At 44.9% G+C, this 13019-nt stretch overlaps 1 protein-coding gene across 1 annotated transcript; it reads right to left on the bottom strand.

The window, feature by feature from the left end:
• Window positions 1–3349: 3349 nt before the first annotated feature.
• LOC120695198 lies at window positions 3350–4261 on the bottom strand. Its single transcript, XM_039978497.1, has one exon. It carries the CDS (start codon window positions 4259–4261, stop codon window positions 3350–3352), a length of 912 nt encoding a protein of 303 aa, XP_039834431.1.
• Between the last annotated feature and the right edge of the window lie 8758 nt (window positions 4262–13019).

Genomic DNA, 13019 nt, shown 5'->3' with positions numbered 1-13019 from the left:
CTGCAGAAGAGGACTATAAGGTGGTTGTAGTCCTCGTGTGTGCACGGTGCACTAAGCATGCCTGACTCTGGAGTTGTATTGAATGAGCATGGTTTACGTGGTATGTCAAAAGTGAAAATCCATGCTCATTTGAGGAATCCATTTCATTGGACTCCAGAGTCGGCGCCTTGTTGACGCCTACCAACGTCACCACTGCGAAAGCAGTGATGACGCCCGCAGACGCCAATTTTGGGGTGGCAGTATTTCATGAACCACCAATAAATCCGCAAGCGCTCGGAATACTGCTGTAACATTTTACCCGGGAGTATACCAGGGTGTCATTTATATTTCTGCAGGGAAGGCGGTGAGTGAAGGGATATAGACTAGTTGATGAATTTTATCTAGATTGGATATTCTCATGCATAAACAGGGGTAAGATATATAACATGGTAAGAGGTAGTATGACACACACAAACTACCCTCTAGATAAATAAATAAAAGAAAAGATAAAAGATGCTCTAGGCCGGGAGCAAGGCAGAAGTTAGAGCTCGAGTCAACTGTGCTAGGCCAGCTATATCTATACCATCTTATGGTTAGATCGTCAGAGATTAAACTACACAATAGGGAGACCGCTATCAATGCAACGGGAGGAGCCCGTACACCCCGGCGGCTTTATGTACCTCCTACCCCTCATACCGAACGTGGAGGATTACTCGGGCTCGGACAGGGCTATCACCACCTGCCGGCTACCTCTACAAACTGTGGGTATAGTTGACATTCAGCAACTCTTAGCTAATCTAGACACCATGTCTACACTAGTAGGGGATACTCTAGTGTCCCGTGTGGAGCCCCCTCCCTCCGAATGGACAGACATCACACTAGAGCAATAATACGAATATTGGAGCAGTTGATAGAGTTCTAAGCACGATATGTTAACCATCTCAAGTACAGAGCGATCATGCAATGCAAGCATTGAACAATAACGCAACCATATCAAGAAGCATATATCCGATAACTCATAACATACTTCGAGCAGATATCGGTAACCATAGTCTAATTCTATTACAAACAACCGAATATTATAAGAGAGAGCTAGAGATAAACCCATACCAAACTCTCAAGCAGATCCGGTGACTCGAAGACTCCTAAACTTCTCCTAAACTCCACTAAGCCTAAAGACTATGCAAGAGGTGAACAAGAGAGAAGAGGTAAGTGTGGTGTGTGTGTGTGTGTGTGTGTTCTAATCTCTACCCCCCCTTGTATTTATAGCAGGGAGCCATGGGGTGAGACCCTTACAACTGACCTAGGGGACCTACGAGGAGGCGCCACGTGGTTTGGGTGAGGCGGTGGGGCCCACGGGCCTGGTAGGTCGGTCGGCCTGCCCGAGGCTCTAACCGCCCCCAGCTTCGTCTAGCATGCTGTCCTGGGCTGCCTTGTCCTAATCCCGTTGGTCTTGGACTATCTTGAATGGTTTGAATTGGGTTCTTGGGCTACACTTGGTCCATTTGAGCCTGAATCGTCGCTCTGATATTTTCTGTAATTTTATGTCGGGCCCAAGTGTGCTTGCAACCTGCATATTAGCTCAAAAACACAGCTTGCATTTTCTAGAAGGTGAAGTGTGGTTTAGGGACTTTATTGGATAAGGATGCGTGTAAGAAATGCAAACTCTCATAATTTTCTGATCAAGTTGACGCCTGGAAATGGTTGTTAGTGAGCGTCAACAAGATCCCCCCAAGCTGTCCTTTGCTCGTCCCGAGCAAAGTAGGACAAATCAGGTTGTTGATCAGAAAATCACTTTGACTAGTACCTTACCTGTCATGTCATAGTCTGAAGCAGAGAGATTCATCTATAAGCTTAAATAAGTTGGCTATCATACCTTTGCACAATTGCCTTACTCCTTCATGGGACTTTTTAGCTGTCTCCTTGTCTTGGGCTGTTAAGAGTTATAACGGTGCATAGAGTAATACTTACTTGCACATAGATCTGCAATCCATCTGGAGGTACTTTTTTTGAAAGATTTTTTTTTTTTGAAAACATGGCAAAGTTCCTAGGATAACTCTCTCGAGGCACTCAACTTGTATTTTCCTCACCAGGGCAATATTTGCCTTTGATCTTTCCTACTACTACAAAGCTTTTGTGGGGCTCAAGGTAGGATAAGAACAGGGCATACTTGCATTCCATATATTGTGAAGTCAAAGAGATGATCCATGAAGAAACAAGTCATGAAATCTCGATCAAAAGGTGCAAGTGTATGAGTGGATGGATAGATGGATGGATGGATGTGGCTTACTCCTTGAGGTAATGGTTTTCTCTCTTGAATCATCCCTTGTCTCTTCTTTCCTTTTTTTAGACATGGTTACCTATTTCTCTCTCTTTTTTTGGGTCATGCTTCTTTGGCATGCCATCTTTTCTTTTCTTTTTTGGGCAACCATAATCTGACTTTATTTTATTTCAGAGATGTTCTATGAGAGAGATCACCAAGACATGGAGCGTTAATGTGGAAAATGGATGGTGGTGCTAATTCTCAGTGTAGGAATGTAGCAAAAGGATGGGACGTGTACGTGCTTATGATCGAGAAAGCATGAAAAGCATCTCACTAGGGTCACACAATTTGACAAAAATCAACAGAACATCAAGCAACATATGTGTAAGATTTTTTCCCATGAAATATGACATATGGCTCTGGTGGGACTTTGCATATCACTGGGGAACTTGCCTTTTTAAATTTTCGAAAACAACTCTAGATTTCAACCATCACTAGAACAAACTTGCATAACCTTATTTACCATATCTATACTCACAACAACTTAGACTTGGATCAAGCATATGCAACCCACGAAACTTATTTAAACTTATTTAAACTTAAGAGAACTCTTATTTAAACTTAAGAGAACTCTTATTTTCAAACTAAGCACAAGAGACATGGTAGAGCAAAGCAAAACTCATCCTTTCAACTTATCATAAGGAGTTAAAACATTCTTACTGCGCATGATGGAAAAGAGAAATAAAGCAGTAAATATTTATTTGTTTTTGAATGTTTTTATCAAATTTTTTTCAAAAGCAAGGAAAGGATACAGTTGACTTAGGGGAGGGAACCTCCCCCAAGCTAGCTCTTGGTTTAGGGTTCGAAAAGCAGGACCTTTCTCCATACCTGATCAGGTTGAGGTTGTTTCGTCCGTACCTAGAGAAGTAGTAGCGGTCGATGACGTCTTGTTCTTCTTCCGCCATTTCTTTTTGTTGTTCTTCGATAGCATAGACGGCGCAGGAATAGGATCCTCGGGCGTAGTAACCTTCGATTTACCCTTCTCCTTTTGACCTTTTTGAGCTCGTTGAATCTTCTTTCATGAGTTTCTTCATAAGAGGTATAAGACTATCTTTCTAAGAGGGTGTGAATTCGACTTCTTTGATTTTCTGAGGATTTGGCCCAAAATTTGACTCGGATCATCAAGCATTGCTCCTTCTTTGATCGGAAGTCAAATTTCTCCTCTTTACCATTGATGTGAAGTCGGATTTCTCCGGCCCTGACATCAATGTGTGCATCTGCTGTATTGAGGAATGGCCGTCCCAGAATGAGAGTGGTTTTCTTCTGATTATCCATATTGAGTACCATAAAGTTGACTAGGACAAAGCAGTCCCGTACTCTCACTGGGACATCCCCAGTGATTCCTTCTGGGTGCCGTACTGAGGAGTCAGCCAATTGCAACTGCATGGGTGTTGGTGTCAACTCTGTGTAGTTGAGTTGGTCGAAGACCGCCTTCGGCATCACACTAACACTGGCTCCCAAATCACATAAGGCTTTGTCGAAGTTCTGTGCCCCTATCGAACATCTGATAGTTGGAAATCCTGGATCCTTCTTCTTCTCGGGCAATTGATGAAGGATAGCTACACTACATGCCTCAGTGAGCTTGATTACTTCCATAGTCAGCAGCGGTCGCTTGTTGTTGATTATGTCCTTGATGTAGCGAGCATAGGTTGGAACCATCATCGCATCCATCAAAGGCACGTTGATGTTCACTTGTTGTATCATCTCAACAAAGCGGCTGAACTGTTCATCTGTACTTGGCTTCTTTGCCCTCATAGGGAACGGCAATACTTTAGTATCATAAAATTCATGCGGAGCCGTCTTCCATTCATGAACCATCTCGGGTTCCTCCTCCTGAGGTGGTTCTTCTGCCACCGGGCTTGTCTTCTTCCTGTTGACAAGGTTAGGATAAGGCAGATCTTGAGTAGTTTTACCTCCTCGTGTGGTTGTCACCTTAACATTCACCATAGCAGAGGGCATGGCGGCAACCACTTGAGCTAGTTGAGTCTCAATCATCTTGTTGAAACTCAGCTGGTTCTTGATGGCAGTGGAAAATCCGTCCATCTTGGCATGGATGGTCTCCATAGATTTGTATGTACTATGTAGCGGCCAACTTCTTCTAAAGGGACTCATTGATCTTCACTTGGCCGTAGACAAGATCTCTCAAGGTAGGCTGGTTAGGATTGAAAGAATTTGAATTGCCATTACCTCCTTGATAGTATGGGCGTGGTTGATTCCACCCCTGACCTCCTTGTGGACGAAACCCATTATTGTTGCCATTGAGGAATAATGCTTCTTCCTGGGTTTTTGGGCAGTTGTCGCCCGAATGTCCAACATTCCCGCGGACCTTGCATGTCATGCGAGTTTCTAAGGCTTGAAGAGTTTGCATTTGAGCCTTATCTTGTGAATAATTCTCAATTTTCTTGAGGACGAGATCAATCATCATAGCGAGCATGTCGGCCTCCTTGACGGAGTGCATACCTCGCTAGCGTGGTTGGAGGCGATCATCGCTCCAGCCTTGGATGGAAACCATCTTCTCGATCAATGATGTAGCTCTTTCAATGGTCAGCGAGAAGAAAGCTCCACCCGCAGCGGCATCCACATGATCACGGGATGACTGTGTCAACCCATTGTAGAAGTTCTGTAGAATGAGCCAATTGTCCATTCCATGGTGTGGACATGCTAGAATGTACTCTTGAAGTCTCTCCCAAGCTTTAGGAATTGACGCATTTGATGCCTGCTGGAAATTCGAAATCCGTCCACAAAGAGCATTGGTTTTGCCCGTCGGGAAAAACTTCGAGATGAACGCCTTGGCACATTTGTCCCAAGTGTCCACAGTAGCCTTGTTAGCATAAAACCACTGCTTCGCTCTCCCCAAGATTGAGAACGGAAATAGACGGAGCCGGATTGCATCTTGCGATACACCCTTGATAACAAAAGTACTGCAGAGAAAGTGTTGGCCTGCACCATCGTAATGAGACCCGTCTTGATCTCAAAATTTTCTCCTCCGGTGTTAACCTTGGGCCCGGTAGGGACCTGGTTAGCAGACGGAGCAGAGTAATCACGGAGTGTCTTCTGGGCCATAGCTTGAGAAACTGACGACGATGCGATGACTAGTTCGGCTGCCGAGAGTGGTCTCTGAGGTGATACGAGACGAGCTCGCGTCCTCCACAAAAGTGACTCTGGATCGGAATGAAAATTTTGCGGCAAGTCGAAACCGGTCATACAGTACCCTATTTTCATATCAACAAAGACAAGAAAACAAAGCCAAGCTAGCCTGTTTAGCAAGCAAATACCAATTTCGATTTTGTTCATAACTTTGTCTATATACTTCAATCTGTGCCTTCCCCGGCAATGGCGCCAAAAATGCTTGTTGACGCCTACCAACGTCACTACTGGGAAAGCAGTGATGACGCCCGCAGATGCCAATTTTGGGGTGGCAGTATTTCATGAACCACGAATAAATCTGCAAGTGCATGGAATACCGCTGTGGTATTTTACCCACGAGTATACCGGGGTGTCATTTATATTTCTGCGGGGAAGGCAGTGAGTGAATGGATATAGACTAGTTGATGAACTTTATCTAGATTGGATATTCTCATGCATAAACAGGGGTAAGATATATAACATGGTAGGAGGTAGTGTGACACACACACACACACAAACTACCCTCTTGATAAATAAATAAAAGAAAAGATAAAAGATGCTCTAGGCCGGGAGCAAGATAGAAGTTAGGGCTCGAGTCAACTGTGCTAGGCTAGCTATGTCTATACCATCTTATGGTTAGATCGTCATAGATTAAACTACACAACAGGGAGACCGCTATCTATGCAACGGGAGGAGCCCGTACACCCCGGCGGCTTTATGTACCTCCTACCCCCCATACCGAATGTGGAGGATTACTCGGGCTCGGACAGGGCTGTCACAACCTGTCAGCTACCTCTACAAACCGTGGGTATAGTTGACATATAGCAACAACCTGTCAGCTACCTCTACAAACCGTGGGTATAGTTGACATATAGCAACTCTTAGCTAATCTAGACACCATGTCTACACTAGTAAGGGATACTCTAGTGTCCCGCGCGGAGCCCCCACCCTCCGAATGGACAGACATCACACTAGAGCAATCATACGAATACTGGAGTAGTTGATAGAGTTCTAAGCACGATATGTTAACCATCTCAAGCACAGGGCGATCATGCAATGCAAGCATTGAACAATAACGCAACCATATCAAGAAGCATATATCCGATAACTCATAACATACTTCGAGCAGATATCGGTAACCATAGTCTAATTCTATTACAATCAACCGAATATTACAAGAGAGAGCTAGATGAACCCATACCAGACTCTCGAGCAGATTTGGTGACTCGAAGACTCCTAAACTTCTCCTAAACTCCACTAAGCCTAAAGACTATGCAAGAGGTGAACAAGAGAGAAGAGGTAAGTGTGGTGTGTGTGTGTGTGTGTGTTCTAATCTCTACCCCCCCTTGTATTTATAGCAGGGAGCCATGGGGTGAGACCCTTACAACTGACCTAGGGGACCTTTGAGGAGGCGCCACGTGGTTTGGATGAGGCGGTAGCCTATGGGGCTCCCTTACAACTCATCTAGGCTCCCATGAGATGCTAAAAGTATTTCTAGCGGGTAGCCTAGGAAGAGATCAAAATCGAGGATATCGTAGATGTGAAAATCTAAATGCACTTCGATTTTGTCTATGCTAATAGGCACGTCCCTTGCAATTCTCCGACATTCAAACTATAGTCCGGATGGACTTTTAAAGTATTTGTCGGTCAGGGTTAAAGGCTTGTTACCCATAAGAGTATCAAAAAGGTACTCGAGTATGATACAAACCTCAGCAGCAGGGTAATGAAGAGCTTCTACGATTTTTTCCTTCATAGAACAAGTGATGGTTGCAGAGATTGGGCTAATCCGAATTGCTTCGGAAGCACGCTTTGCCACCTTTGACCAATCCATTGCGGATGTATGGCGGGAAATTATATCGAGGGTCTCATAAAGACACATCGATTTTGTAGGCTCCTCGTGCCTAAGATGATTCAAGGTGTTTCGGATGTCTCGTAAAGGTTCATCCTCGAATCGAAAATAGGACTTCGGAGGTTGAATTTCTTCCTCTCCCGATGTTCCTGGGTCGGGCGTGAGTTCTATGGCTGAATCTAAGGATGTAGAAGTTGAAAGACTGGATTCAGCTGCTGGAAGATCCTCTTGGCGCGACTCGCACTCTTGTTGGATGGGTTCATTGTGGTTGGTAGGGAATGAAGAGTTTTCTAAGAGAAAATCTAAGATCCCTCTTCCTTCTATTGGAGTTTTCTGAGCAAACAAACCTCTGGCGGCGATGTCGAGGTCCAGGGCAGATTTCATGCCTAAAACCGAGTAGAAGATGTTCAACGATACATCCTCTGGTAGAGACATGTCTGGGCTAGATGCCAAAAGGACTTTTAACTTATTTTTCATAATTCCAAAAATTTTGGTCATTAATGACATGTATCCTGCAACCCCGATCCTTGATTCAAAATCCCAAACCTTGGAATTAAGGATCAAATATTCATGGCGTTAGATTTTTCCTTATGGTATGAATTAGAAAATCCCGTGATCTGGAAAACCACCCTTTATTCGGAAAAATCCTGAAAAAAAAGTGATTTAAATAGAAAATAAAGAATATTCCTAAATTACTGCTCGGTAAATCATGCGAGTTGTCGCTTTCTCTTCTGAGTATTTACCAAAGTGCCACCGCCGTTAGTTACTTTACCCAGTCGTGACTCCTTAGGTTTTACCTACTGCGCTAGCCTCCACAAGAATTCTTGCTTCTACCGCCAGTGATAGTAGATCTGTTCTTGAGCCTATTCATCTTCTCCAATCTTTGGCTTGAATCCCTAAAACCTGGCGGCGCCCTCTTCGCTACAGACTCAGAGCCCCCGAGTGCATGTGTGGGAAGAGATCTTTGAACTTCCGCATGGCAACCAAGAAGTCGACCGGAAAGGGGAAGGAGAAGGAGGCGGCGACCGGCGAGGAGCAGAGCCCCGTCGTTGGATGACTGGTGGCTAGCAAGTAAGTGCACCAAATCTGACATTCACTCTCTTGTTGATGAATGTCTTCTGCAACACCAAGAGACTATCAAGCGGCGCTCTGCTTTAGGTCACACTCGTCCGTTCCAAGAAACGAATGAGATAGTTCTCTTTACTTATTTTGTTGAATGCAGATTTGAAATTCCAACATCAGATTTCTTCTGTGACCTTCTTTTTCACTGGGGGATTCAAGCGCATCACTTGACCCCAAACTTCATCCTTCACATTTCTATTTTCGTCCATTTGTGCGAAGCTTTCCTGGGGATCAAACACCATTTTAATCTTTTCAAATACTTCTTCCACCTCAAGCCCCAACCCAGCAAGAAAGATATAGCAGCGGTAGGAGGCGTTGGTATTCAATTGTGCCTGTAACACCCCAGTGTTAATCGCGATGCTAATCATGTGCTTAACCCGTTAATCATGGACTTAAGCTCATCGTTAGCGCTAATCAAGTTCGCATAGTGTTCCTCAACTTAGCTGTGTTCGATCTCGTTTTTCTCCATGATCCGAGCCTCAAATCAAGTTCTGCCCAAAAGCAAAGTTGTAGACCTTCTCTTCCTCTACAACTTTTATTTTGGCCGAATTTCAAGTTCCTTTACAAAATTTTGAGTTTTACCCGGTCAAAATCTAGTCAAAATCGTTTAAACGCATCACTGTGCTTCTCTGTTCTCTACTGTGCCCGACGCCCATACCGCGACCGGCGATCGCCGGCGACCTCCACGCGTCAGCCATCGCGGCGATCCTCATCCTACGTGCGTGCCGCTCTTATCAACTTCCCGCGCCGTCCCTATCCATTCCCCCTCCCTTCTTCTTCCTCCTCGGGCTCACACGTGGCAGAGCACGAGCTGAGCCCGCCGCCGGCGCCCTCCGGCCACCCCTCGCCGTCCTGCCCTGATTCCCCACGCCCCAGCCTCCCTAGCCACACCCCAAAGCTCCACCACCCCTTCTCGAGTTCGATTGAGCCGCACCCTGGCCGAATCGGCCTCCAGACCGCCGGCCGCCATTGCCATCTACACTGAAGCTCTGCCCTCGCCGTCGATCTCCTAACTCCGGCCACCCTCCGTCCAAATCGAGCCCGCGGTGAGCTTGGACACGATGCCCTCATCCTCCCCAACCCCTTTCCCTTCGGGTTCTTGCGCTTCCGGCGCTAGAAGACCGCCATGCCGCCGTCGACCCGACCTGCTCCCGCCGCCACACGCCGCGGGTAGAGCCCGCGCGGCACAGGGCCGCGCCACCGCACACGCCGGCACCGCCCGGCCGCGCTGGTGCTCGTCCTGCCCCACACCGCCGATGCCTGGCCCTGCGCTGGCCGGAGTGGCCGCGCCACCATGCGCCACCGCAAGCCACCACCGCCCCTGCCCCGCGCGTGCCCCGGGCCACCCCACGTGTGCCCTGCTCGGCCGCCGGGCGCCCCCGCTCCTCCGGCCCGCCCTGGCCGCGGTCGGCCATTCCGCGTCGCCGGCCGGCCAACATCGGGGGGGGGGGAGAGCCGCACCGCCGCCGCGCCAGCCATGGCTGGCCACGCGCGCGTGCGCGAGCAGAGAGCAGGGGAGGGGCTGGGGGCTGGGCTCCTACTAACATGTGGGGCCCGGCTGTCAGCCCTATTTAGGTTTTGATTTTCAAAAATCTTTTATTTCGGTTAAGTTTTCTAAATACATAATAAATCATAGAAAAATGCTAAAAATGTAAACTAAATTTTGTTAGGTTGCTTAAGCCTAGATCTTCAGAGGAAAAATACTCATGCATGTGAAATATCAATTTTACCCCTGCTAAAATTTGGTTTGTGCTTAAGCTAGTTTATTTTGTATCTGTTGTTCTCTTTGTCTAAAAATCCTGAAAATTTTGTGGTAGCCTACTCTTTGCATGTGTATTTCACTAAAAAAAATTTAGATGCATATCCTATGTGCATGTTGTGGATCTATTATTGTTTGATTTCCATCCTACAGCAAAAATAAATGTTTCCGGTCATCGATAAATGTTGATAAATTTTTTGTTACACTCTTTACCAATATCATATCATGCTAGTTAATTTTTGTTACTAAAACATGGCTGCAAGTTAAGTTTTTATATTTGTTTAGTTCCCAGTTATAGCTTTCACTTTCCAAAAGCTTTGCTAAGCAATTACTTTCTGCATGATTCAATCCATCAAGTTATGTCATTTCTGGGTGAATCCTTTTAACTCTTTTTGACTAGACAGGTTTGGCTAATTCTTAATTGGTGAGTGCTTGCAATGATTTGATTTAAATTAACTTGTATGTCATGATGGGGTTAATCTAATTACTTCATGTTATCAATAAATGCTGGAAAATCATGGTTGCTTGTTAAATTCAACAATTTGTGTTAGTCCTGTATAAATTATGTTGAACTCTTGAAAACTAGCTCATGGGTTGCTTTTATTTAATCTACTTTTGTGACTTGCTAGTTAAATAAATTGTCCTAATTGTTCTTTCTTGCTTTATATCTTTCCTTAATCTTTTCTAAGCAAGCTAGTAATGCTTTTTAGTAGGAAACACTTCAGGCTAAAATACTTAATGAACTATCATATTGTAGCACCAACTCGTTTTTGCCTTTTAAGTTTGTTTGTGGTGCTTACTCGATAAATGATTGCCCAGTCATGTTTTTCTTCTTAATCGTATTGCCTTGCGTTGCATCATGAACACTCATGTATCAGGGTTGTTTTCCTGAAGTTCATGTACTTGCATTGTTGCCTATCATTTAGGTATGGTAGACGTACAACGTGTGGATGTGGAGCACGTGCTGACGGAACTGAACCACAAGACGGTGTTGGGTGGACGTGTCCTGAAGAGTGAAGGACCCGCTGGAGCAACTGAAGACCCGGCTTAAGGTCGGAAGGGCCCAAGGCCTTGTTAGTACTAACATTAGCTTAGTGTTACTCCCAGGCAAGCCCCGGAGCATGACCCCTAATTTGAGTATTCAATGGTTTATCTATGTATTTGTGCATTAAGTTTTCTAGGAGTTAAATGACACCATAGATGCATGATCCCTAGGTTTCCTCAGTTACTCTACTAGTGTGCAGGCCGTTAGTACTGCCATGCTTAATTAGGACTCGGTAGAAGTCGAGTGATTCCTGTCACTCGCGAACTATAGGTCCTTGTTACTTCTGGCAAAGTACTTGAGAATGAATCAATGAGGAAAGAGAAATGGAGACCATACGGAGATGAAATTTGTTATAGATATGAAATGGATGGAAAGTAAGCCTCCGCCTGTGTCAATTGAGGACCGTACCATTGTTGGCACATTGATCGAGGATTGAACAGTACTAACCACATGCCGGAAGTAGGAGGTAGTCGAAACCGGTAAGCTGTAGACCTGGTTTACAACGATAGCTTGAACTGCGACCTGCTACTCTGGGAGTGGAATGATGATGGGTGTTGGAGTGTATGTCGCCTCCGGGTACTCTGGAAGTTCATCAAGAGGGGCCCTTCACCCGGGTTTTGGCAGGCGTGGTTTAGGTGTCGTGGTAATGACGAGAACAGTTGATGCGTGTGACCCGGCGTGGTTTGCATGTGTCGTGTGAGTTAGGTCCACCTTGAAAGGTTAAATCGGATCGATTCGCTGTGACTCGCGGTTATGAGAACCTTGATCTCTCTGTCACATCGTAGTAAACAAGTGGAACGAGAATGGCAATGTGATGCGATATGTTTAGTGTACTCTTGGAAAATATAATGTGATATACCATGTTTGCTCTAGATGTTTATGCAAACCTAGTGATGTTTGTACATTAAACTTGAGCTAAAATATTGAAAGTTAGGATCCACTATTAGTCGGTTTCCAGCAAAAATAAACTCCAGAGCAAAAAAAAAGCTGAGCATATCTAGATAGTGGACTAAGTATACCCATGGTCGGGTAAGCCTTGCTGAGTATTAGTATACTCAGGGTTTGTTATTATCCTGTGTTTAGGTGTCTGCTGCTGGTTGGAGCTAACCAGGATTCACATCGGTGGGCTCGATGTGACATCCTCACGTCATCGTAGTTATCGTTGTTTTTCTAAACTAAACTTCTATTTAATTTTTGCTGCATTTTGAACTCTGATATATTACGTAAACTTGTTTGTAAAACTCCGCATTGTAAATTAAATTTGAGAACTTTTGTCTGCTTGTAATCATCTGTGCTCGTCTTCGTGCGTGACTTCCAGTGTTTTTCGATCCTCAACCCGACAGACGACCGGATTACACCGTTTTAAGTGTGTGGTAGCTTGATTAACCATTAAGATGATTGTTAGCGCACTTAAGCCAGTTTAATTTGGGCGGTTCTGCTACAGCTGGTATCAGAGCTGAAACACACTGGGGATGATTACTTGCATGCTAAATTTGGTTGAAAACTAACTTTTAGTTTGCAAAATTGTCGGTTTTGAAAATCTGACGCTAGTTATGCTAAGGAATAAGATAGATAGCTCGTATGCCCGATCTAGGTTTTATTAGTCATGGTGGCATCTATGTATCTATTTTATTCCAGCATTTCCAGCACTTTACTTTCTGTTAAAACTTACTTTCTTGCACACAACTAGTATTTAATATTTTGCAACGACGCACTTATGCTCAGGTGAGCAAGGTAAGCATTCTTGGTAGTCCTTTAGAATAGGCCACGTGTTTCATACGTGCGCAGGTCCCATATGATGAGCATACAAGGAGGT

Source organism: Panicum virgatum, chromosome 2K (genome assembly GCF_016808335.1).
Source record: "Panicum virgatum strain AP13 chromosome 2K, P.virgatum_v5, whole genome shotgun sequence".
NCBI lineage: Eukaryota > Viridiplantae > Streptophyta > Magnoliopsida > Poales > Poaceae > Panicum > Panicum virgatum.
Note: the sequence above shows the minus strand (reverse complement) of the source record. Positions and strands in the feature narration are given on the sequence as shown.

Coding starts and splice junctions, on each gene's coding strand:
- LOC120695198 (XM_039978497.1), bottom strand. CDS start 4,261: ATGCCCTCTGCTATGGTGAATGTTAAGGTGACAACCACACGAGGAGGT.